General features: G+C 45.1%; 2 protein-coding genes and 2 long non-coding RNA genes across 6 annotated transcripts in view; 1 reads left to right on the top strand and 3 right to left on the bottom strand.

Annotated features, from left to right (window-relative positions):
• The window catches only part of SLC16A12 (solute carrier family 16 member 12), a 43806-nt gene extending 32366 nt beyond the window's left edge, over positions 1 to 11440 (bottom strand). The window contains exons 1-2 of the mRNA XM_081912977.1: positions 10578 to 11440; positions 6384 to 7292 (exon numbers count right to left, since the gene is read on the bottom strand). The gene's annotated coding sequence lies outside the window, so the exon portion shown is untranslated. The remainder of the gene's footprint in view (positions 1 to 6383; positions 7293 to 10577) is intronic.
• The window catches only part of LOC309370888, a 238162-nt gene extending 220604 nt beyond the window's left edge, over positions 1 to 17558 (top strand). The window contains exon 2 of the long non-coding RNA XR_014168728.1: positions 15681 to 17558. This is a non-coding gene — a long non-coding RNA (uncharacterized lncRNA). The remainder of the gene's footprint in view (positions 1 to 15680) is intronic.
• An 821-nt stretch (positions 17559 to 18379) lies between these two features.
• PANK1 (pantothenate kinase 1) overlaps positions 18380 to 23104 on the bottom strand; it is a 31115-nt gene continuing 26390 nt past the window's right edge. For 2 of the 3 annotated variants that reach the window (XM_081912984.1, XM_081912985.1), the window contains exons 6-7: positions 22480 to 22605; positions 18380 to 19963 (exon numbers count right to left, since the gene is read on the bottom strand). In XM_081912984.1, coding sequence (XP_081769110.1) covers positions 19904 to 19963; positions 22480 to 22605 — 186 coding nt within the window. In that variant the 3' untranslated portion in view covers positions 18380 to 19903. Of the gene's footprint in view, positions 19964 to 22479; positions 22606 to 23104 lie in introns of those variants that run through there. The other variant, XR_014168706.1, reaches the window with a different exon arrangement.
• Positions 19972 to 22472, bottom strand: LOC309370884. The gene is made up of 3 exons (XR_014168724.1): positions 21010 to 22472; positions 20124 to 20972; positions 19972 to 20087 (listed from the first exon to the last, which is right to left on the bottom strand). It is a non-coding gene; the product is annotated as an uncharacterized lncRNA (long non-coding RNA).

Raw genomic sequence — 23104 nt, 5'->3', positions numbered from 1 at the left:
TCCAGACAAACCACAAGCTATAAACCAGGTTTGTCCTACCATGGTTTACAGCTTGTGATTTGTCCAGGAGAGTCAACCATAACCCTGGTTTCCAGTGGTTGCAGATGCTTCTTGAGACTGGGAGGGTGGAAGGCAGGGAGACCAGCAGTAAGCAGAGCCACAGCGAAAGACAGGAACAGCCAGGTAATTCCAGGTTTGCTCCCATCCTCCTTCCCCGCAAAGTTCTACAAGACTGAGGAGGAGGAAGCTGGCAAGCCATGCCACTCCTTGGGCTGGTTGTATGTAACGAGACAGCAGGCAGGCAGGGGAGGGTAGGCTGAGGTTGGTGGGGCAACGCATGCTTCTGATGACACACTAAGTCAAACCATGGCTTAGCTCAGAGGGAGGAAAAATTGGCCACTGTGTTCACTCTGGGAATCTGAATGTAAGAAATGCTGTGCACTGGGACTTTGAAATAAACTGTAGCAATGAAAATGGATTTTACGAAGACTGGTGCTACCTGTAGTCAAGGCATAACTTTTAGAGCACGCCTTAATCCTGCCGCGTTTCATTAAGTTTTCTTGTTGTCCTAGTAATTTGCCAGCATTGAAGGAAACGTTCCTTCATCAGCTCTGCAGGGAACAGGCATGGAAAGCTGTGAGCAGAAGGTGGCCACTCCAATCTGCTTGTTAATACAATCAAATCACTGTACTCAAAAGCCTCCATGCAAAACTCACTCGAACTAGTTCCTCCTGAGCAATGAATTCATCACTAAGCGGCTTCTGTTTGTTTTTTTAAGGTAGTAAGTGCAATCTGGCGGCATCATTGAGAGAAATGAGAGCTAGTCTAGAGGGGTCCATAAATAAATCCTGAAGCAGGACCAAACTAATGGCAGCATAAAATAAGCATGTTTCTCCAAGGTTGAAAGCCTTAAGAAGTTTCTGCAGACTTCCATCTATGCCCAAATTTCACCGTAAATAAGTAAATTGTTGCCGATAAGGCTTGGATCCTAAAAAAATAATAAGGGAAGGAAGTTCATGGAAGGAAAGTTTTGCATCCCATAAACTCCTGCAGTGGTTTACTGGGGGTCTACTGGAAATTGGCCCAAATACTTACCTAAAGAGAATTTGCTTTCCCGCGGACCATGAGCAGAAGAAATCTATATTCAATGAGCCATAGCTCAGTTGCAGAGCATCAAATTTAATCTGCTTTGAATGCAGTGGTTAAATTGCTAGTATCTCCAGGTACGTCTGAAAATGCAATTCCTCCCTGTCTGAAACCCTGCCAATCAGTGTAGACAATACTCAGCTAGACCGACCAATGGCCTGAGTTGGTGTAAGGCGGCTTCCTAAGTTCATTTGAAGAAAAATAATTATCGGTGCATTTGCAGAAGTTCATCCTGTCCAGTGTCCCATATCGTGGCACACTCCCCAATACAGAACGAAAAGAGTGGGAGGAAGGAATGAGAACAAGTATAGGAAGATTGCTGCACACACACACACACACCCCGCCCAAGACCCATAACATAGATGACGAATTCCATCACATCCATACCACCCACCCCCCTGCCTATGGGTGCAGCCAGTGGGGTTCAAGGGGCGCAGCTGCCCACCCACCCACCCAAATAAATAAATAAAAATGCTTAACTCACTGACCAATTACACCACAGATAACTCAGTTTGGGGCCCCTAGCATAAAGCCTGCCCTGCCCCTGAATAAATCCTGGCTAGGCCCCTGACTCTGCCCATAATTTATCTGCAGGTTTCCTGGAAAAGCTTATGACAATTCACACAAATAATGCAATAAAATCCATAAAGATGTCAGTCCCGAACCTTTAAAATCAAGCACCCATCCAAGAAGACTACTGTGGCTAATTCCCTTTCCAGCCTTTCCAGAGATGAGTTTTTCTACTGCAGGGCAGCTTTTATATGACCCTCCTCCACGAATATGTGAGAAGAGAATACAGGTCAGAAAGGGAGCTGCGTTATTTGATCCTTTTCATCGGTGGTTGAACCTGGGTCCTTATCCATGCAGAGCATGTGCTCTAACACTGAATCATGGCCAAGACGAACCTCCCCAGACACAAAGGTGGCCCAACCAGAAGAGGAGAAAATATTGATGTATATGAATCTTTTAATGTAGGGACAAGGAAAGATGCACCAAGCTTCTACCCCAGCCTTTGCCACCCATATGCCTTCCAGATGTTTGGGACTACAACTTCCATCAGTCCCAACCAGCTGCACTGCCTGGGGCTGCTGGGAGTTGTATTTCAAAACATCCAGGGAGCCCCAGGTGGGCAAAAGTCCTTCTGCACAACTCTGCAGAGATGCAAAAGCCTTTGCATCTGATTACCTACAACCTAGTCTGGCATGGTGGGGGGGGGATGCTTGCTTCAGATCTGGGTGGAAGAGCATTTGGATAACCCATTCTCAACGCATTTCCTCACTGCACTGCGTCCCTTCCTCTCCCGCTGCTTCCTGCTTTTGAAGTATGCTCTGGCAGAAGGAATGATTTGAAGGGGAGGGAGAGGGGCGGCCAGTGGGGGGGCATTAGCAAGGCACAAATTCTTGCTTGTAAACAAGCAATGCTTCCAATTGCCATACTTACTAGTTTTAGCTTGTTTCAGTCTGTCGGGTGCACTGAGATCAATGGGGCTTACACCCAAGAGAGCGGGCAAAGGATATGAAGGCCTACTGGTACTAGGCAGCTGGGGAAATGTACATCCTTTTAAAACTATGTTCCTGAGTAGAACAGCTGGTTGCCTGCATTGACTAGGGTCATTAATTTGCACCTTAGAGACCTCGTTCCAGGGCAGTAGAGTAGGAGATGCTGAAGATGCTGCACTGTTGCCTTTGTCTGCTCTCTTCCCTCACCTGCTTTAGCAAGCAAAATGCCCAGTTTTAGCCCCCCAGGAGGAGGCAGGGACCAAAGGAGGTGCAGCAGCTGTCTCAGATACAAGCACAAGTTCTCCAGTGAGACCTGGCAACCCACTGAACTGCTAAATATGTTGACAGATCTTCCCTATAATCCTTTGCTCAAAATTCACATGGACTGAATGTTCTTTCCACAAATTGAAAGAATGGGAAACGTCTTCCCTTTAAAAACACACACAAAAACCCTGAATTTGGGTTTTATAGGGGCATGGTAAGTGTGTTAATAACTATCTAAGTCCTCTGGGGACTTATCTGGGGAGCCTCACTGAACACAGTGGGACTTACTTCTGAGTAAGCCAGTATAGGATTGCACTGCACAATAGGCAATGTAGTTTTAGCACTCCACCTATGGGTCTAAAAGCACACCACCACATTCTTGTGTTCTCTGTTAATTAATCCAAACTGACAGCCACTCCCAGTTCCATCTTCCAGGTCACTAATGCACATTAGAATCCTCAGTTTATCGGGCAACTGGGAAGCCAGAATCAGGGACTCCCTGTTCCCAGATACTCCCTGTTCCAAGATTAATCAGGAGGAGGTGCAATTATGTGATCCTATATATGTGGTGCACACCCTGTATTGTACTTAAGAACCAGATAGAAATTCTGGCCTCATAAAAGCTTATCAGATGCACCGCGCATCATGCAACATCAAAAACACCTGTTCTTCTATTCTTCTTCTTAGTGTTTCCCAAACTTGGGTCTCCAATTGGTTTTGGATCACAATTCCAATCATCTTGCTAGCTCGGGATGATGGGAGTTGTAGTCCAAAAACAGTTTGAGGACCACGTTTGGGAAACACTGCTATACCCACAATGTGATGGCCTGGGAGTTGTTGTTCCACACCTTCTGGAAGGCACTATGATGGCTTCTGCTGGTTTGTGATATGAGAAAAGGCATGTTTGGGCTAAAAGTTGGGGAGCGGAGGGATTTGTGGGTATAGCTTGACCAAGCCAAGCTGCCGTTTCCTTCCGCTTCAGCCCATGCTGCAAGTCACAATTTGCTTTCTCGCCACTTTTGAACTTCCTAAGAACACCTTTGCTCCACAACTCTCTCCAGAATCCTGGTTAGCAATTATTTTTTTAACAGTGGGAGAGTGGAAGAGAGTCTATATTTTGCCTTGAGTAAAAGCTGAAGAGCCAGCAAGCATCACACGCTCCTCCACCCACTGACTCATTCTGGTAAAAACTGGGCAAAACACAAGCAAAGATCTCTTTAATCCTTTCCTCCCCAGTTCGTCCATGGTGCCTCCATTATGAGACACAGGCAAAGAGGCTAAAGAAGAATCTACCCCACCAATGCAAACGGGAGAAAATAATTCTGTTCTTATTCATTCCTTCCTTGCCAAGATCAAGTGTGCTTTGACTTTCCAGATGTTGAACTATAACTCCCAGCAGCCCCAACAAGCACAACCAGCAGATAGGGATGTTTGTAGTTCGGCAACATCTGGAGGGCCAAAGGTTCCCCACACTTGGCTTAGGTCTTGGCTCACACATAGAAGCATCAGCAGCTGAGAGTGCAGATAGTAAGGGCAGGCTCCTTGGGCCCGGAGGTCATGTGAAAGATGGTCAGGTGCAAGCAAACAAATAAAACCAGACTCCTGCATCATTGATAGTTGCGTAGAAAGGGGGATTTTCAGCAGGTATAGCTTGCATGACCGGCGACATGTGCTGAAATCTCCTCTTCCACACAAATGTTAAAAGTACAGGAGCCTGGTACACTTTTAGTCTCTGACCATTAGTTCTAAAGCACACCAGTGCAAGTAGATAAATAGGTACCGCTCCGGCGGGAAGGTATATGGCGTTTCCTTGCGCTGCTCTGGTTTGCCAGAAGTGGCTTAGTCATGCTGGCCACAAGACCCGGAAGCTGTACACTGGCTCCCTCGACCAATAAAGTGAGATGAGCGCCTCAACCCCAGAGTCGGCCACGACTGGACCTAATGGTCAGGGGTCCCTTTACCTTTACCTATCTTAGTTTGGGGGGGGTGTGCACAGAGTGAGCAGTTCATTGTCAATAGCCTGCCTCTCCTCTCTAGGTCAGGTGTGTGGCTGACCTCCAGCTATTGTTAGACTCCAACTCCTATATGTCCCAGGCACCACAGCCAAGGGTAAGGTTACCAAATTTTTTTCAATGAATCCAGCAACACTTTTCAACTTCAGTTGAAGGGGATGGATTTTGTCAGGGGACTGATTTGTAAATCCGGGGACTGTCCCCAGGAAACGGGGACATCTGGTAACCTTAACCAAGGGTCCAACAACAATGGGAGGGTCACACGTCTCCCAACCCCTGCTCCAACCTAATCTCCACTTCCAATCAGCCACTTTTCTCCTTCAACCTACTTTCCTTACACTTACTTATTGTAAGCATTTTTCACTCTGTTCTTCAAGCAAAAAAAGCCTGCAAGAGCAGCTTACATACATAACAGCAAGGATAACAAGACGGTTCTTGCCTGCAGGCTTCCCATCTAAGGTACACAACACAAAAGAGAAAAAACAAAAAGAGATGAGAAGGGAGAAAGAAAACAAGCAAAACTCAGGATGCTGCCTGACTATCACCTGTTTCGTGGGAGAGGGATGCTACGACATGGTGAAACTTGAAACGAATCAGAATAAATGCTCAACAAAGACCTGACATAATCTAACCTCAGGCAACCTTTGTGCAATGAAGTCCGGAGGAATGCTCAATAAGCTAGTCACCTGGAGCAGTCCTCAGGCACCAGTTCTTAAAAGTTAGGCAGCAGGAGGGCCAACTTGAATAAAATACGGGGGGGGGCGTGTCAGGTAGGCCCTGCCCCACATAATCGAACACATGACACGGTGCACACCATTTGAATGGCAACGCCCTTCAACTTGGGGAGCCCTAGCCCCCTCAAATATTTTTTTTGGGGGGCAAAGGGACCTCAGCCCCCAGGAGTTAGCTCCTATGTAAGCTCTTATATGAACAACCAGCTGGATAATTTGAGCAAACGCTTCCCACTCTTAAATAAACGATGCTTAAGTTATATATCACCCCTATTGCTCCCCGTCCTGCCATTCCACCCCTCATGAACACAAAACAGGTGTGTGCCTTTCCTTCCTGGGAAACCCAGCTAAATGGGCTGGGTATACCGTAAATAATAAATTTATTATTATTATTATTATTATTATTATTATTATTATTACTACTACAATGTTGCCTGCCAAAAGGCTGCACCGGCTGAATTTCCGCCTGGCATGTGCAGCTGTGCTTTAAAGCTACAGCAGTGCTACTGCACACCTGGGTAAGGTACCTCAGCTGGTTAGAGCATGGTGCTGGTCATAACACCAAGGCTGAAGGTTCAATCCATCTAAGGGGTAGGGGCCACCTGCAAAGTCCAGGGGGCTGGACTAGATGATCCTCAAGGTCCCTCTTCCGAACTCTACAGTTCTAGGATTCCATGGCAAGCAGGCAATATACATATATACACGCGCACACCCCCCACACCCACGCTCACCTGCGGTCGTCTTGTAGCCGCGCGGGCGCGCGCGCTCTCCCTCCTCCGCCGCCGTGGCTCCTCTGGACTGCGTGCGGGTCTGTGCGGGGGACAAGGGCGGGGAGAAAGGGTCACCTAGCGCAGGAGAGGCGTCTCCTTCTCGGAGCCTGCAGCTCCGGCTGCTGCCCCCGGCTCGTCTGTGCAGCGGAATCAAGGGCGGCGGGGAAGTTAGCCCTCGGCGCAGGCCTGGCCCCCTCGCGCCCGGCCGGGAATCGGATTACAGGGCCGGCCTCCCTCCCCGGGATTTATTTGGGGCCCTCGGCACCGCGGAGATTTAGCCGGAGAGCAGCCGGGGGCGGGAGCAAGCGGCTGCTTAATCCAGGCCGGAGGGGAGCGGGGCCGAGCTGGAGGCAGAGGAGGGAGGCGGCTTCCCGCAGAGCCCCGCCGAAGCATGTCTACTCGGGAGTAAGTGGCGCCGAGGACAGGGAGATGCCCAGGCAGGGAGACAGAGCTGCGCCCACAGCCAAGCGTGTTTCGTCTCGCCGCGTTTTCCCGCCCTAGAAAAGGTTTTGCCGCTGCTGCTGTTTGGCCACGTTGGTGCCCAAGAGAAAAAGCCCTCGCTTGCTGCTCTGTTGCATCTGCTCCGCGGCAGAAAGCGGGGTGGCTCCTCCGTCCTGGAAAGGAAAGGTCTGGCTAAAGGCCAGAGTGCCTCTGAGCATGGGCAAAGAGCCTTTCCCCCACCGCAATCGGTTACGCCGGAGCCGCGACACATCCTTTCAAAGTGGTTCGCGGAGAAGCTTCTCGTGGGAAAAGCAACAAGCGAGAGAACCGTGTTAAGAATGGACTTTTCACAGATATTGCTCCGAAATTCTCACTGGTCCTGTTCAGATTTTACTCGTGGTGGCGATAGTCTGCCTTTCTTCCAAGGAGCTCAAGGTACTATCAGCCTACATTTTTTTCTCTCTAACCCCCACCCACCCCACCCGCCGGCTTTTATCCTCACAATAAGTCTGTGGTGTAGTCTAGCCTGAAATTAATTCTGGGAACTATAGTTTACCCCTCTCGGGAGCTATAATTCCCAGAATCCTTAACAAACTGCAGTCCCCAGGATTCTTTTTAGGGTGGTGGGAGACAAGGGCTTTACACGCATGGTGCTTGTGCAGCCCCTGCGAATTTCATGGGGGGGGGGTGGCGGCTTGAACCTGCGTCTCTCACACTCTCAACTAACCATTGGCCCACCCTAGCTTAAAAGATGCCTCTCCTGCCAATGCCATTCAGCAGGCAGGAGAATGTGCTTGTAGTAAATTGTGTTCACAAGGACAGGGAAACGCTGCAAGGTGCCAATCCACCTGGCCTGCTGCCCTGTCCAAGCCTCTGAGAAACAGATCATTCCACTGCTTTAATGGTGTTTATGTTTTATTGTTATACACTACCCTGATGTTTTGATACAGCCATATGCATATATATAGTGTATACAAATAAATAAATATCATATAATTTAACAGTATTGTAAAGCCAACATATTCAAGGTAGGGAACCCTTTTCATACTCAGGCCTTATTCTCATCTGCGCAACCTTCCTGGGCGAGTGGCATATGCCAGTGGGGAGTGGGGGCAGAGGTAAAAGTGTGTGAAACAATGGTTCTATCCACACTCACAAACCTTCTCTATTCAGACAACCAAGAGCCATTATGAGAGTTCAAGAACACATTCCAGACAAACAAAAAAGTCAATGAGGTTCTATAAAGCAGGTCTGGCAAGGGGGTGTACGGCCTGGGGAGAGGGCCACATTCATGCTCCAGGGCTTGTGTTTCCCACCCTTTTTGTGCCCTCTTCCATGTTGTCCATGGGGGCGGGTTACACCTTCCATCTAGTTATACTGCACTACTGCCCTGGGGCATTTAGAACTACAAGACAGAACAATGCCTGTCAAAAGGGCATAGCTTCCAGCTAATCTTGTTGGAAAGGAAGCATTGCAATTGCCAAGTGCATTCTATCAACTGTGGCATCTTGGAATGTGCATTTAGTGACTAGTTTCTTGGCAGTTGGTACTAGGGGACATGAAGAATCTTGTCTCTCTTCATGTGAACAAATGAGAACCCCTTCCTGCACCTGGGAATATAAAACCTACAAATGAGCATAAACTGCCCGTGCTGGATTACTGTGTAGACTGTCTAAATCAGTTTGCCAGACAGCAAACAACCAGGTGCCCTGGGGAGTTTACATCCCAGCTGTGAATTTGAGGGACTGTTGTCTCCAGCACTGTGGGTTTGGCAATACAGTGGTACCTCAGGTTACATACGTTTCAGGTTACATACACTTCAGGTTACAGACTCCGCTAACCCAGAAATAGTGCTTCAGGTTAAGAACTTTGCTTCAGGATAAGAACAGAAATCATGTTCCGGCGGCGCGGCAGCAGCAGGAGGCCCCATTAGCTAAAGTGGTGCTTCAGGTTAAGAACAGTTTCAGGTTAAGAACGGACCTCCGGAACGAATTAAGTACTTAACCTGTGGTACCACTGTATACTACTGCTGTAAATGAAGGTTTCCTCTAGCTGTCATAATAGTCATTGATTCCATTCCATCTAAACTTCTTTAAAAGCTACATATAAAAACACATAAAACTGGTTGGGTAAACAATATACAGTACCAGAATAATAATAATAATAAAAACCTTTTTAAATTTAAGGAACAAGAGAGGGAGATGACATGCAAGAATCTACATTCATTCAGAAAACTTTATCCCATTCTTTAGCCAAAAAGGCTCTCCAGAATGGCTTATTGTTCATTTTAGAGTTATATATTTTTATATAACAACCAGAGTCCTTGCTTTCAGACATGACAGAAAAGGAACAAGGGATGGGGAGGGAAGAGGGCAACTGCCAAACTCTGCACCAAATCCTTGATGTTACAAGGTTCTTGTCCTGATCCACCGGCCCAAAGCAGGGCTTGTAGGAGTGGTTTGGTGCAGACACACTGAAGAAAGATGTCAAAAAAAACAGAGTGATCAGTTCCAGTGCTTTATTTTAAGAAGGAAACGTAGGCTTACAGCACAGCCTGCAGAGCCTCACTGCCTTTGCATATGCAGGACGGACACTGCAACAGTGAGAGGCCATCATGACTAGTCTGCACCCAAGCAAACGTTTTATACCTTCTTTATACCCAAAGCAGCATGCGTCACTTTGGCCAGAACTTCCCATCACTTCACCTGACCGGATGAGAGCATAGGTGGCAAATACCCAAGTCTTACAGACAGTTCCCTTTTCTGGGCTCAGAGCCCAGCACCCCAAGCCCATCGATAAGGATAACTTCAAAGCAAGGCAATCAGTTTATATCACAGCAAGTGAATATAAACATATATGAGTTCATTGTTACAACATCTACCAATTAATTGTGGGGTTATCTTGACTATGAAGATGGTGTTTGCAGAGCAGTTCTTGTAACAGGGGATTGCTGTGGGGTTTTTTGCTTTGACAGTACCTGGGAAACAGCCTGGTGTAGCCAGCCTTCTTGGAAGTAGCTGCAGTTGAGCCATACCTTGTTGACCTTAAAGGATGACAACATGGCGCTCTGAGTCCTTGCTGGAATCCGACACCACCTTGTTGGTTCTGCAGTGCCAACACCCGCAAAGCCTCTCTTCCTTACAGTTGGTTCCAAAATCTTCGGGGGGTGTGTGTGTGCTTGGCTCAGACAGCTGAGAGTAACAGTGAGTGGTGTTGTTGTTTTCCCCACTACCTCCTCCTGCTGCTTCTCTTCTGCCATGAATGTCTTCTCTATGGGCACTTTCAAAGAACCACCTCTCCATCCTGTATCATGTAGTCCACCACACATGGGAAGGGTTCAGAGGTACAGCATCTGCTCTGCATGCGTAAAGTCCCTCCTTTTGTCTCTAGCATCTGTCCTGCTGGGTCAAGTCAAAGGCCTATCTAGTCCAGCATCTGGTTCTCACAGTGGCTAGCCAGCTGGTCTATGGGAAGCCTGCAAGCAGGACCCAAGTACAATGGCACCTTCCTCACTTGTGATTCCCAGCAACTGACAAAGGCAAAGCACTCGCATTATGGCCATAATGGTGGCATCTAAGTTGGCAGCTATCACTACACCAGGTATGGCTGGGAAGACCCCACCCTGGAATCCTGGAGGTCTGCTCCTAAGTCAGTGTAGATTACTGAGCTAGACCAATAGCCTGACTCTGGATAAAGTAGCTTTATATGTACCACCTCATTCTCTGCTTCTGTACAGATTTGAGAGTGCAGAAAGACCCATTTCCTGACAGCTATCTGATATGCTCCAAAGTGAACTGAATCTATTGCAGAGTGTGGATGGTGCCCTATATTTGACCTCACATCTGCAAGAGCTGCATACAGAGATCAGGGTGGGGAGGTGACATAGAAGGCCATGAAGTATGCTAGTACAGTAGAAGAGATCTTCTCTTGCATGATGCTTTCTGTGTTTAGTAAAGGCATCCATACAGTGCCAATGGAGCCACCACACCTTTTCCTCTAAGCCACGAGAGGTTGAGGACGGTCTTTGCTGGAGCATCACTGCCACCTCTGACAACCCCATAAACACAGCTAGTTGCTGGCCAGGACCCTTCCCCACCCAGCCTGAAAGCCTTTGAAGAAATGGATGCTTGTGAGTCTGCAGCCCCACTACCGCATAGGGTGTATGCCACCCTTTCAGTTGCAGTGCTCATGTGGGTGATATTGGAACTCGCCAATAAGAATTATGATAGAGATGACAGCTCCCAATTGGGATGGCTCCAGGGTTTGGGGGGGGGCACTTTGGCTAGATATCCTCCATAAGCTTCCCACAGCAAGTCTTGCTCTTCACCAACACTATCACCAGCTGCTGCTTTTCCTTATCACGGCTATCGCCTGCTTGCATGCCAGGCAGACTGATCCTTTGCCTGCTGCCGCCGCCCCATTGCCTAGGCAGAAATGAGAGAGATGTAGGAAACCAGGTTGCAACGGGGAGCAGGAGGGGCAGGTCCAGGGGACTCTTCTGAGTGGGCCCTTGACTGATGCCCCATCATGATGACCCACCATGCAGTCATAATAATAATAAAATAAAATTATTATTATTATTATTATTATTATTATTATTATTATTATTGTTATTATTATTATTATTAATAATAATAATAGGTAAAGGTAAAGGTACCCCTGCCCGTACGGGCCAGTCGTGTCCAACTCTAGGGTTGTGCTCTCATCTCGCTCAAGAGGCCAGGAGCCAGCGCTGTCCGAAGACACTTCCGGGTCACGTGGCCAGCGTGACATCGCTGCTCTGGCGAACCAGCACCAGAGCAGCACACGGAAACGCCATTTACCTTCCCGCTATAAAGCGGTACCTATTTATCTACTTGCACCCGAGGGTGCTTTCAAACTGCTAGGTGGGCAGGGGCTGAGACCGAACGATGGGAGCTTGCCCCGCCATGGGATTCGAACCGCCGACCATGCAATCAGCAAGTCCTAGGCACTGTGGTTTTACCCACAGCGCCACCCGCATCCTAATAATAATAGTAATAATAACCACCAGAATAAGTGACATCTGATTCTCCTATGTTAACCAGGGGAGATGAGGGCTGGCTAGCTGGTTGGCCATTCATTATAAACACTTTAACACAATGTCAGGTGTGAAGTAAGTGTGAAGTAAATTATGTGGGGGAAGTAACTTGTTAGTTCAGATTAACATGTGCCAAAGCAAACACCCACACAGATATGTTAGCACAGATTTGTGTTGCCTGTCACATACTCATCAAAGGGAGTTACCAGGAAATATTTCAAAGAACACAAGAAAGATAAGTAGGAGGTTGTTTACTTAAATGTTTGATCTCCATTGCAGGATGCTTTCAGTTAAAAAAATGGCACTATATAACCTTTAGGCACTTGCTTTAAACATGGTTATTCAAGGAAGTCTGTAGCTGAGAAAATGGGTTTTCTGATGGTCCTAGTCCCTCTTGTTTTTGGGTCTTGTGGAATGCTGCTTTTCTTCCTTGCTGGAATTTTAAGCTCCTTGGGTTGTGTTTTATTACGATTGTGGTTTAAGGAATTTTGTGGGGGCTTTTATATCATAATATGTTTTGATGATGTAAACCATCTTCAGTTCTCCCCTCTGCCCTTTTTATGTTACATTTTTGTTTTTTTAAAAAAAATATTATTTCTGCATGTTAATATTTATTATTACCATTATCATTAACAAGAGATTTCTACCATGCTCCTTCAACTCTAAAAGTGTTCAAGTTAGAGAAAGTTTTGCAAATCAAAAGAAAACTGGTTCTCCCTCTCTTGTAACAACATTTTTTAATATTCAATGTGGCTAATGTCACAGTTTGACTTCACCCCAGAGGTACATTCCATTGTCTCTGAAGACAGAGGGATGCCAGCAGCATGTCACAAGTATAACCCGCCCTTCATCGTAAGATGTTCTCAGGGCGGGTCACACTATATACCAATGCATAAAACCACATATAAAAACAAACACGATTAAAAATGCAATATACTGTTCAATGAAGACCCACTTCTGTTTCACAATTCAACAGAAAGACCCATTGTTATTCAAAAAGCCTGGAAGAAGAGGAAGTTTTTCAAACTCTCGGTGTCTTGATTAAATACTTGTTGGCCTGATGAAAGACCTAGCAGATAGCATCCACTCCTTTTTAACCATACCAGATTAATTTGGGGCTTTATCCTTTATTAGACATAGCAAACCACACATTATCAAACAAACTCCTTATACAAATTGTGCAAAATATGAATTCAGTTTAACAAGGTAAGATCTTTAACTCCAGAGAAAATCAATTTGCATAAATAATACAATATAACACTATCACATCCCCGATCAATTAAGAACCACTAAATCTCTTTATAATGGCCCAGTCTTTCTACATGGACAGCACTCAAAAATTCAGTCACTATTAAAGTAATTTGATCATTCCTGTCCAAGAGCAGGTCCTAAACCGTTGGTGGCATAGAATTGAGCCTGTTAAGTTGTAAGGCCTCTAATAATAATAATAATAATAATAATAATAATAATAATAATAATAATAAATAATTTTATTTATATCCCGCCCTCCCCAGCCGAAGCTGGGCTCAGGGCGGCTAACAACCATCAAAATTCTCTGCAGGTTGCCAGAGGAGAGGGTCAGGCTGCGCCCTGACCAAAGGCCTGGTGGAACAGCTCTGTCTTGCAGGCCCTGCGGAAAGATGTCAGGCCCCGCAGAGCCCTAGTCTCTTGTGACAGAGCGTTCCACCAGATTGGAGCCGCGACCGAGAAAGCCCTGGCTCTAGTTGAGGCCAGCCTAACCTCTCTGTGGCCTGGGGTCTTTAGGATGTTTTTATTTGCAGACCGTAAATTTCTCTGTGGGACATACCAGGAGAGGCGGTCCCGTAGGTACGAGGGTCCTAGGCCGTATAGGGCTTTAAAGGTTACAACCAGCACCTTGAACCTGATCCTGTACTCCACCAGGAGCCAGTGCAGCTTGTATAGTACTGGATGAATATGATCTCGCAGCGAAGACCCCATAAGGAGTCTCGCCGCGGCATTTTGCACCCGCTGGAGTTTCTGGGTCAGTCTCAAGGGCAGCCCCACGTAGAGCGAGTTACAATAATCCAGTCTGGAGGTGACCGTCGCGTGGATCACAGTGGCTAGGTCAGGGCGAGAGAGATAAGGAGCCAACTGCTTAGCTTGGCGGAGGTGAAAAAATGCCGCCTTTGTTATGGCTGTAATCTGCGCCTCCATAGAGAGGGAGGTATCGAAGATTACACCCAAACTCTTAACGGACGATGCTGGCACTAATTGCACCCCCGCAAGAGATGGGAGTTGCCCCCTCAATCCCATATCGCACCGTCCCAGCCAGAGGACCTCTGTCTTCAAAGGATTTAACTTCAACCGGCTCCCACGTAACCATCCAGCCACAGCTTCCAGACATCTGGTCAGTGTATCTGGGGCCGAGTCAGGATGGCCGTCCATCAACAGGTAGAGCTGGGTGTCATCGGCATACTGATGGCATCCCAGCCCAAAACTCCGGACAAGCTGGGCGAGGGGGCGCATAAAGATGTTAAAAAGCATCGGGGAGAGAATCGCACCCTGAGGCACTCCACACACCAAGGAGTAGCGCGATGACAATTCCCCCCCAAGCGCCACCCTCTGTCCCCGACCAGAGAGAAACGAGCGCAGCCATTGAAGGACTGTGCCCTGGATCCCCACGTCGGCAAGGCGGCGGTCTAGGAGTTCGTGATCGACCATGTCGAAGGCTGCTGACAGGTCTAGAAGAATCAGCAGCCCCGACCCGCCTCGATCCAGCTGTCTACGAAGATCATCTGTTAGGGCGACCAGAGCCGTCTCGGTCCCATGACCAGCGCGGAAGCCGGACTGGAATGGATCGAGAGCCGATGTTTCATCCAGAAACCTACCAAGCTGTTCAGCAACCACTCTCTCAATCACCTTACCCAGGAATGGAAGATTCGAAACCGGGCGGTAATTGGATAGATCTAAAGGATCCAATGATGTTTTCTTTAAGAGCGGACGCACCACTGCCTCCTTCAGTTCCCCTGGGAATATCCCGGTGCCAAGGGACAAATTGATGATATCACCCAGGGGGGCCCGCACCTCGTCTGGACACGCTCTAATCAGCCAAGACAGGCACGGGTCAAGAGGACAGGTGGTGGGCTTTCCAGCTTGGAGGAGTCTGTCCACATCGGCTGGGGATAATTGTCTTCTGGCATAAATGCCAAAATCACAAGAAAAGAAAATATTTGGGGGCTTTATTTTCTTTCTCAATGCAATTGTCTACTCAATGACACTTTAAAAGTGGGAGAAAGTAATCACGCAGGATCTTAGGGGAAAGGAACTGCCCTCAATTCATTATACCATCACAAGGGACTCCTAATAAGGCTTGGACATATCAGAGATAGTATGCACTACCTTTGACCTGTTGGATCCTGTGCCAAGAGGGCTCTCAGTTGGTGGGTTCCTTAATGGATCTGGGACCCAACAACTGCCCCATCTTACCAGTGCATGGTGCCTGCTCTGGTTCAGCAGAGACATAATGTACATTGCATCCTCCATGCAGCGTATAATTGCACAACTCTATTTGGGGAGTAAAACTCCTAGCATGGCAGCTGCTATTCACACTGATCTCTAACTCTCTTGGCCATGTGCAACAAATAGTGCATGCAGAAGTCTGCACCATACGGATGTTGCTGAAGATTCTCAGCACCTTGCCAAAGTCACAGCATTTTGCCTGGGCCAAGTGGGTCAGCAGCTTGCAAGCTATAGCTGTCTCAACTGGCACTACTGGTTTGCAAGCCAATCAGCAGCAGGTGTGTGTGTATATATAGACTGGATGAGTTTTTACTTCAGCTAACATTCACACAACTACGTATGTTCCATGTGTGCATGGATTTACTCAAGCCACATATTCGACATCTCTAAAAAGTGACCACCACATTCGTATGTCTATTGGCCTCTTCACTCATTCAGCTGTACATGTGTCACTCAGTATATCAAAGAGGCTAATGGCAGGGTGGGCTTCTATTCATGGTCTCAAAAGAAACAAGTCATTGGTACACATGTTTAGGAATCACTAGTTTAAATCAAAGATATGGCTTGTGGGCAATATCTAGTTCCCTAAAGCCTGGGGGTTTATGGACAGTCTTCTTAGGAGCTACAACATTTCCCTGTAGAGCACACAAATGAAAAGTATGGTTGTACACACACAACACTAAGCTAAGTTATAACTGTGTCTGTGTGAGCTAAAAGACCACTTCTGAGGTTTCCCTTGGCCCATGAAACAAGAACACTTCTCTGTGGTAGCACTCTGTTCACTTGGGTGTTTCAAAACCAGAGAGCAAGTTTTAATTAAAAGAGAAAAGCCAGAAGCATCTCACCACAACTTGATTCACAGAGGCAGCACTGAAAAGGCCATACAGCAAGCGGACTCCTAAACAACAAGAACCAAATCCTATACAGTCCTTCAAACACCATCAGCATGGAAAAAAATATTTAGCTATAGTGAAATAACATACTGTTCAACACTGGCATTAATTGTTTCGAAAACACAGCACACAACAATAGCAGGGAAAGGTATACGAGTGACAGATAAAAAATAATTTAACGAATGTTAGCTCTTGTCTCTGATTCAAATTTTTCTGACATATTTCATGTAGCTATTGCTTTCCCTTACCTGGCACACCCAAAAACATTCTAAAAGCGGCATTCCTTTGCAATTACTTTGACATGTTGCTCTCCGCAGAATTGCTCTTGCATGCACCAACAGCACATAAGGTGTCCGGTTAGGATATTTCCCAGTGAAATCTGGACATACAAAAACATGTCGGATTTATTGCACCTGAAGGGTTTCAAACAAAGTTGGCCAAAGACTACCTGTGTAAGCCTCATTGAAAGGAATGGCGATTATACCTCAAAACCAGCTAACAGAATTTAGCATTTATGTAGCACCCCTCCATACAATCACTTCAGAAAATCCTTCAGTTTTCAAAAACGGATAGGCATTATTATCTCCATGTTACAGATGAAGGGCTGACACAGAACTGATTCACACAAATATTTCTATCATCTGAGGACCTTAAACAGTGGGGGTGACTTACATGTGTGAACAGACTATTACAGTTAACTACATAAGGAAAGCTTGCTGGATCAGGCCAACCAGGTGCCTGTGAGAAAACCTCAAGCAGGATCTGAGCACATGAGCACTTTCTCTCCTCCTGTCATTTCCAGCAACTGGTATTAAGAAACCTTCTTGCCTCAGACTATGGAACAGAGCATAGTCACCATGGCTTAGTGGCCATTGATAGCCTTATCCCCCCCACAAATTTGTCTTTTAAAGCCATCAAGTCTGGTGGCCATCACTGCCTCCTGTGGGAGCAAGCTCCAGTTGGACTGTGTGCTGCCGTTATGCTGCAGCCCGGTTTTCTCACCACTTCATATACAATGCTCTTCAGGGCTGGGAAAGACTCGACTGAACGTCCAGCAAAGAGCCACTACAAGGAGACATTTGACCTCCGAGTCTGGGGGTACAGTAGAGACACAATTCTCGTTCTCTGGCCCTTTATATACACAACACATTCTGTATTTTTTTTTAATCTGCCTTTGAATCTGAGAATAAGCTTGTCTATTATTATTTCTTACAAAATATAAACAAACTGTGCACGTTCTGTCAGAAAACATTTTGGAAGTTCTTATGAATCACAAAATCCCACAAGAGACGTGTTTGAAAACCTCAAACTCCCGTCCAACAATGCCCTCTACTGGAAGAATTAAAGCATGCAAGAAAGAGATCTGGCTAACAACACAGTGGTACCTGAGGTTACAGACCCTTCAGGTTACAGACTCCGCTAACCCAGAAATAGTACCTCAGGTTAAGAACTTTGCTTCATGATAAGAACAGAAATCGTGCGGCAGCAGCACAGCGGCAGCAGGAGGCCCCATTAGCTAAAGTGGTGCTTCAGCTTAAGAACAGTTTCAGGTTAAGAACGGACCTCCGGAACGAATTAAGTTCTTAACCCAAGGTACCACTGTACTGCATTTGAAGAGGCCTCCGTGAGAGAACACAAGAGGCATTTTCTGACTGGGGGTGGGTATCACCAAAAGACAAAGAGTAAATTACTTTCTCTGCATTGCCTAAATTTCCTGCTGCTTTTTGCATTGTTCTGTCAGGGTTCGTCATATATACTCAGCTCCAGAGTTGCTTGGTAGACAACATGTAAAGTACTGTATCTAAATTCATATATTTGTTGAGCCTCTAAGTGCCTCCCCCACCCTGAAAAGAGTATTCGATGCTGCTGCTCATCCTGTCCATATACCTATTGTAATGTATGTAGGTGTTCATAAATGCTACTTTATAACTCCGCCCACAAATGTTAAATCCAGTATTTTAGGTATAATGGCAGGGATTTAGGTGTGGAACTGGACTGTCCACTTTTGGGTGTTAGGTTCAGCTGGCTCCCCCCCCCCCCTGCATTTTTTAAAACAATCCAACAAATGAAAAGGAGGCCACAGATGCATTCAAAGCCATCACAACAGTAATGGATTATTTTTATTTCAGCCAGGTAAGTGAACAGTTAGTGTTAATTTATTAAAGGTTTCAAGGTAAAGAAATCAAATACTGTATTCCAAACAAATAATTCAAATTTATTAGAGAAAACGTTTGCTCCTTAAAGCTAATGCTGTCGTCTCCCGCCACCATGTGACGGACATTTTACATTTTGCAAAAACAGAACCGTCTTTCCAATGTGAATCAACAGGGTAGAAAGGAACTTAGGAAATTAATCTGTTCTTTGCTAGGTCCATAATTTTTGTAGTTGATCAGCCAGGGCATGTAGTTAATTTACTCAAACATTTTTAAATTTGAACATTTTATACCACTACGTCATTTGTTCCTTGTGGTAAATATCAATAAGAACTTCTAAGAAATAGTATACATTAATACTCAACATGTGGTCTGACACATTTGACATTTTAAAAAGTGTCAGATATATGGCATGGTATTCGTCTTGTAACAGCCGAATAACTTTTCAGCATACTAAAAATGTATTTTAAGTAAGGCCCAGTTCTCACAAACAGCAGAGGAGGTGGTTAAACTTGCTGGATTGTACCATTTTCAGATTTCAGGTAGGGGTTCACAGGATTGAATGCTTATCCATAAGAAAAAAAGAAGAAAAATACATCTGCATGTAGAATGCTGGCATGAGAGGGGAAGAGATATGTTTTCTTTGCATGCAGGTGCATTCAGGTATGTAAGAATACAGGTCTACCACATCATCTGCAGACTGTGAGAACTAGCCCTCCCCCTGCCCATGGCCCAATAATCTTTTCTTTTTCCAGCTCAGCGTACCACAAATAAGGATTCCGGTGCTACAAGGAATAGATAACTCATTGTGCGTGAGTTTCTGAAAGGAAAGGTTGAGGTCTTCTTCCTATTTTCAGTGGATTTGATGACAACATGGACAGTCAAAGAAAGTTTGGGGAAGATGGAAACACAGTTTAATAATAATAATAAAAATGAAGGCAACAAGATTCATTACTTTACTGCTCACACTATATACTAGTTTTGCGGTTTCACCTGAAACCAACAGCAATCATGAAACGTCATGAAAGATTTAATAAAAAAAATCTCCTAGAGCAATTACTAAAAGAATAATTATAACACACTAGTCAGTAAACCCCAGAAGAAAAATAATAAAATAAAACCAGTGTCGTCACATACCTTAGGTCCATTTCCCACACATATCCACTTTTTAGATACGATCCATAAAAATCTGCCATGTTTGGCAACATTGCACATTTTTTTTGTCTTAAAAAAATGTTTTATACAGTTAAAATTGCCTCTTTTTTCTTTTAGATTCCTGGTACGAATTCTGAAGCTAATGTCCAACCCTAAAGTTAAAAGATCAGCTAAAAGGAGTTTAAATTATTATTTACAAATCCAGCAGGTAAGAGTGTCCATCATGGCTTCTTTCCGTCCTCCTAGCAGCTGTCCTTCTTGTAGCAGCTTCTACAGGCATTTGGGCTCCTGGAGGCTTCATCATTGATCATCTGTCATTTTAAGCAATTCCAAAAGGGCCCCAACAGCACCGAAATAACCCTTCAAAGTTATTGAAAGGAGAGGAAGGCGTTAGTACGTAATGTTATTTGAGCTCAAACCACTTGTCACAGAGTCAATGAGTTCAGCACAACATAAAGCAAGTGCGCTCGCTCTCTCTCTCTCTCTCTCTCTCTCTCTCTCTCTCTCTCTCTCTCTAAACAAAGGTGCAAGTCTGAAAACATCTGAAACATCAGACAAGCAGGTACTGCAAAACAAAATACAGTGCTGTTTGAGAGCAAAGGAAGGAATCCATACCAGCCAGGGCCAATTCTACTGGAAATTCAAGTGAATGCTGGGAGCAGCAAGCAAGCATATTTTCTATTCAGTAGAGCTGTTCTCAGAAGTTCTGAACGCTTAAAAGTAGTTGGGCCCAGTAAAAGATGACATAAATATTCCACATTTTGTACAAATACAAAAGCCAGAACTGATTTTGTTTGCATGCACATGTCACTGGATGTCATTTGGAACTTCTTCCAGTGGAAGAAATGTTTGGACCCTTGGAAGAGAGTCATCGTAACATAAACAGGTAATTTCCTTGCCTGTATTTTACTTGCACTGAGCTGTAAGTAAGGCACTGGGTTGCTGTACAAGTCCCTACACCTGAGGACGTGGATAGAGACTTCTATAAGTGTGCTATAAAAGTCACAAGGACATCTAAGCTTGCCAGTATGCTGTGGTATGGAAACAGGCCCTAAGGGAGATTTCACAGTTTCTTATAGCTTTATCATTCTACTCTCAATTGGTTAAATGGGGGGGAAAACATGGCTCAGTCTCTTATCCATTACAGGTGCCATTTGGAAACTACTTTAACACAGCGTGAGAACCGTAACTATGTGCTGAATTGTTTGCACCATTTCACCATGTGAGTAAAGCAGTTTTCTCCACAATGTTGGAAAGAGCCAGAAAGGGTTATGTGGAGAGGAAGGAGCTGTTACATCCAAATGGTTCACCCAGTGAAGACAGCACCCCCTCTGAATGACTTAAAACAGCCTTCAAGTGGCACTCTTTCCTAGAGTGTGTGCATGTCAACACACACGCAAACACACAGAGAGAGAGAGAGCGCTGTGTTTACATGTCATGCTAAACCATAATTTAGCACAAAATCAAAGAGCAGGAATGAGCTTCAGCAAGCATTAGGCTTGCCCTTTCCTCTCCCCACCTGTCTAGGAGGCATTTAGACGCTGTCTGCTTGGTTGTTAAGATTAACCACCGTCTCAACTGTTAGTTTAAACAGGCCCACTTCTGTATCTATGGTATGAAGTTGACTTATTTGAAAATAACAATAGCTAATAGCAACCGCAGGGTTTGTCTGGATGACGTGACAAATCACATGCAGCGAAAGTAAAAGCCGTAGCTCCTGATACCAAAGTAACCCAAGCTGGGTTGTTTAAACTAACTACAGTGGTACCTTGGTTCTCAAACTTAATCTGTTCTGGAAGTCCATTTGACTTCGAAATGTTCAAAAACCAAGGCGTGGCTTCTGATTGGTGCAGGTGCCCCGGAAACAATAGCCGACAGCTGCACCGGACATTTGGCTTCCAAAAAGTTTGAAAACCAGAACACTTACTTCCAGGTTTTCAGTTTTTGGGAACCACGGCGTTTGAGAACCAAGGTACCACAGTACTGCAAAGATTAATCACAGTGCTGGGTACTACAGCAAACTGTGGTTAATATAAACCTACTCAGATTATTGGAATAATCACTTACATGTTTCTCAAGTTTAAGAGGAATACATCATGAATACACAAAAGATTGTGGATTGTTGTTCTGAGGAAGAAGTGCCCCTGATGCAGGCCATGTATTCTATTCAGAGCCAGTTTTTTTATTTGTCTTTTCTGTTTTTGTTTTATTTCGCATTTTAAATTATGCTTGTTATAGCTGGTTGAATTGTTTTATTCCTCGTAATTTCATGGTAGTGTTCATGTGAAAGCACATTTGCAATTTTAAATTTATTTGAAATTCATTTTTGGACAAAGGGTGGATTATAGCATTTTGCAATAAAGAAATGAAAGCCTGTCCGGAAGAGATGGGAGGAGGAAGCATGCAAGCCCAAAACTCTGTGAAACTTGTACATGTCCTGGAAAATGATAGCATTGTGCAACATGCAAATGTAGCCAGAAGCTCCCTGGATCTATCGCTACCAAGCACCTATGTTCATGAAAACTAACTACAAATACTCCTATTCGACTCTATAACACAAAGTATTTTATTTTTGCATTCTATTGCTTCAATAATAATTAAGAAGCCTATTCAACTTCTACAGTTCACAGTCTTTCCCCACCCCAGCACAGTTTTGTTAAGACCCATCAATTATCCCAATTAAAAATGTTTCTTTCCCTTTGTCATTGGATGGCTACACATAAACTACAATGGCAGATATCACCTCTATATTTGAATGGGTCTTTCTATTTACATTTCGGGAACTGGAGAAAGTCCAATCATAACTCAAACCATGACTTCACTAGCAGATCAACTGAGTTACCTATATATACATATTTCTTTTGAACAGTCTTTACCTCGTGTTCCAAAAAGAGAGCTTTGAGTTGTCCCTTTGACCAGTAGTCCATGGCATATGCAAGCACCTTCATAGCGACCATGTTGATTCTCAGGAAGTTTCCGACAAACACCACCCTCTCAATGTTCTGCAAAAATTAGGAAAATACATACATTCAACAAGCTGCCATGTTTAGCTTAAAACTTATGGAATTCACAGCTATGATATTCACTCAGTGATCATCAGATGTCTCCTAACAGTAAAGCATCAGAAAGACAATCAAAACTAGATTACCTTATTTCAATGGGATTGTAAACCAGTGGAACATTTCCCCTTAAACTAGAACACCTTTTGAGGGCAATGTTATGAAGTTTCTGTACAGTCAAACCTCCGCTCTCGAATGGCTCCATTTTCGAACGAACGAGGTTTGGCTCTAGTACTATTAAGACCATCAGAATTGTTTGACAGTGGGATGGACCCCCTAGGGAGGTTGTGGATGATTTTCACTTAGCAACTACCTTTTTTAAGTAAAGCAGCCCTCATGATAACACAACCTACCAAATGTCCTCCAGATAGCCACCAAAAAGCTATACCATCCCATCTTCTCTCCCACCCGTACATATTGTGATACGTATTCTGTGATAGAT

This window comes from Podarcis melisellensis, assembly GCF_964234715.1.
Source record: "Podarcis melisellensis genome assembly, chromosome: 5".
Lineage (NCBI taxonomy): Eukaryota > Metazoa > Chordata > Lepidosauria > Squamata > Lacertidae > Podarcis > Podarcis melisellensis.
The sequence above is the reverse complement of the archived record's forward strand: the minus strand, read 5'-3'. Positions and strand labels throughout refer to the sequence as shown.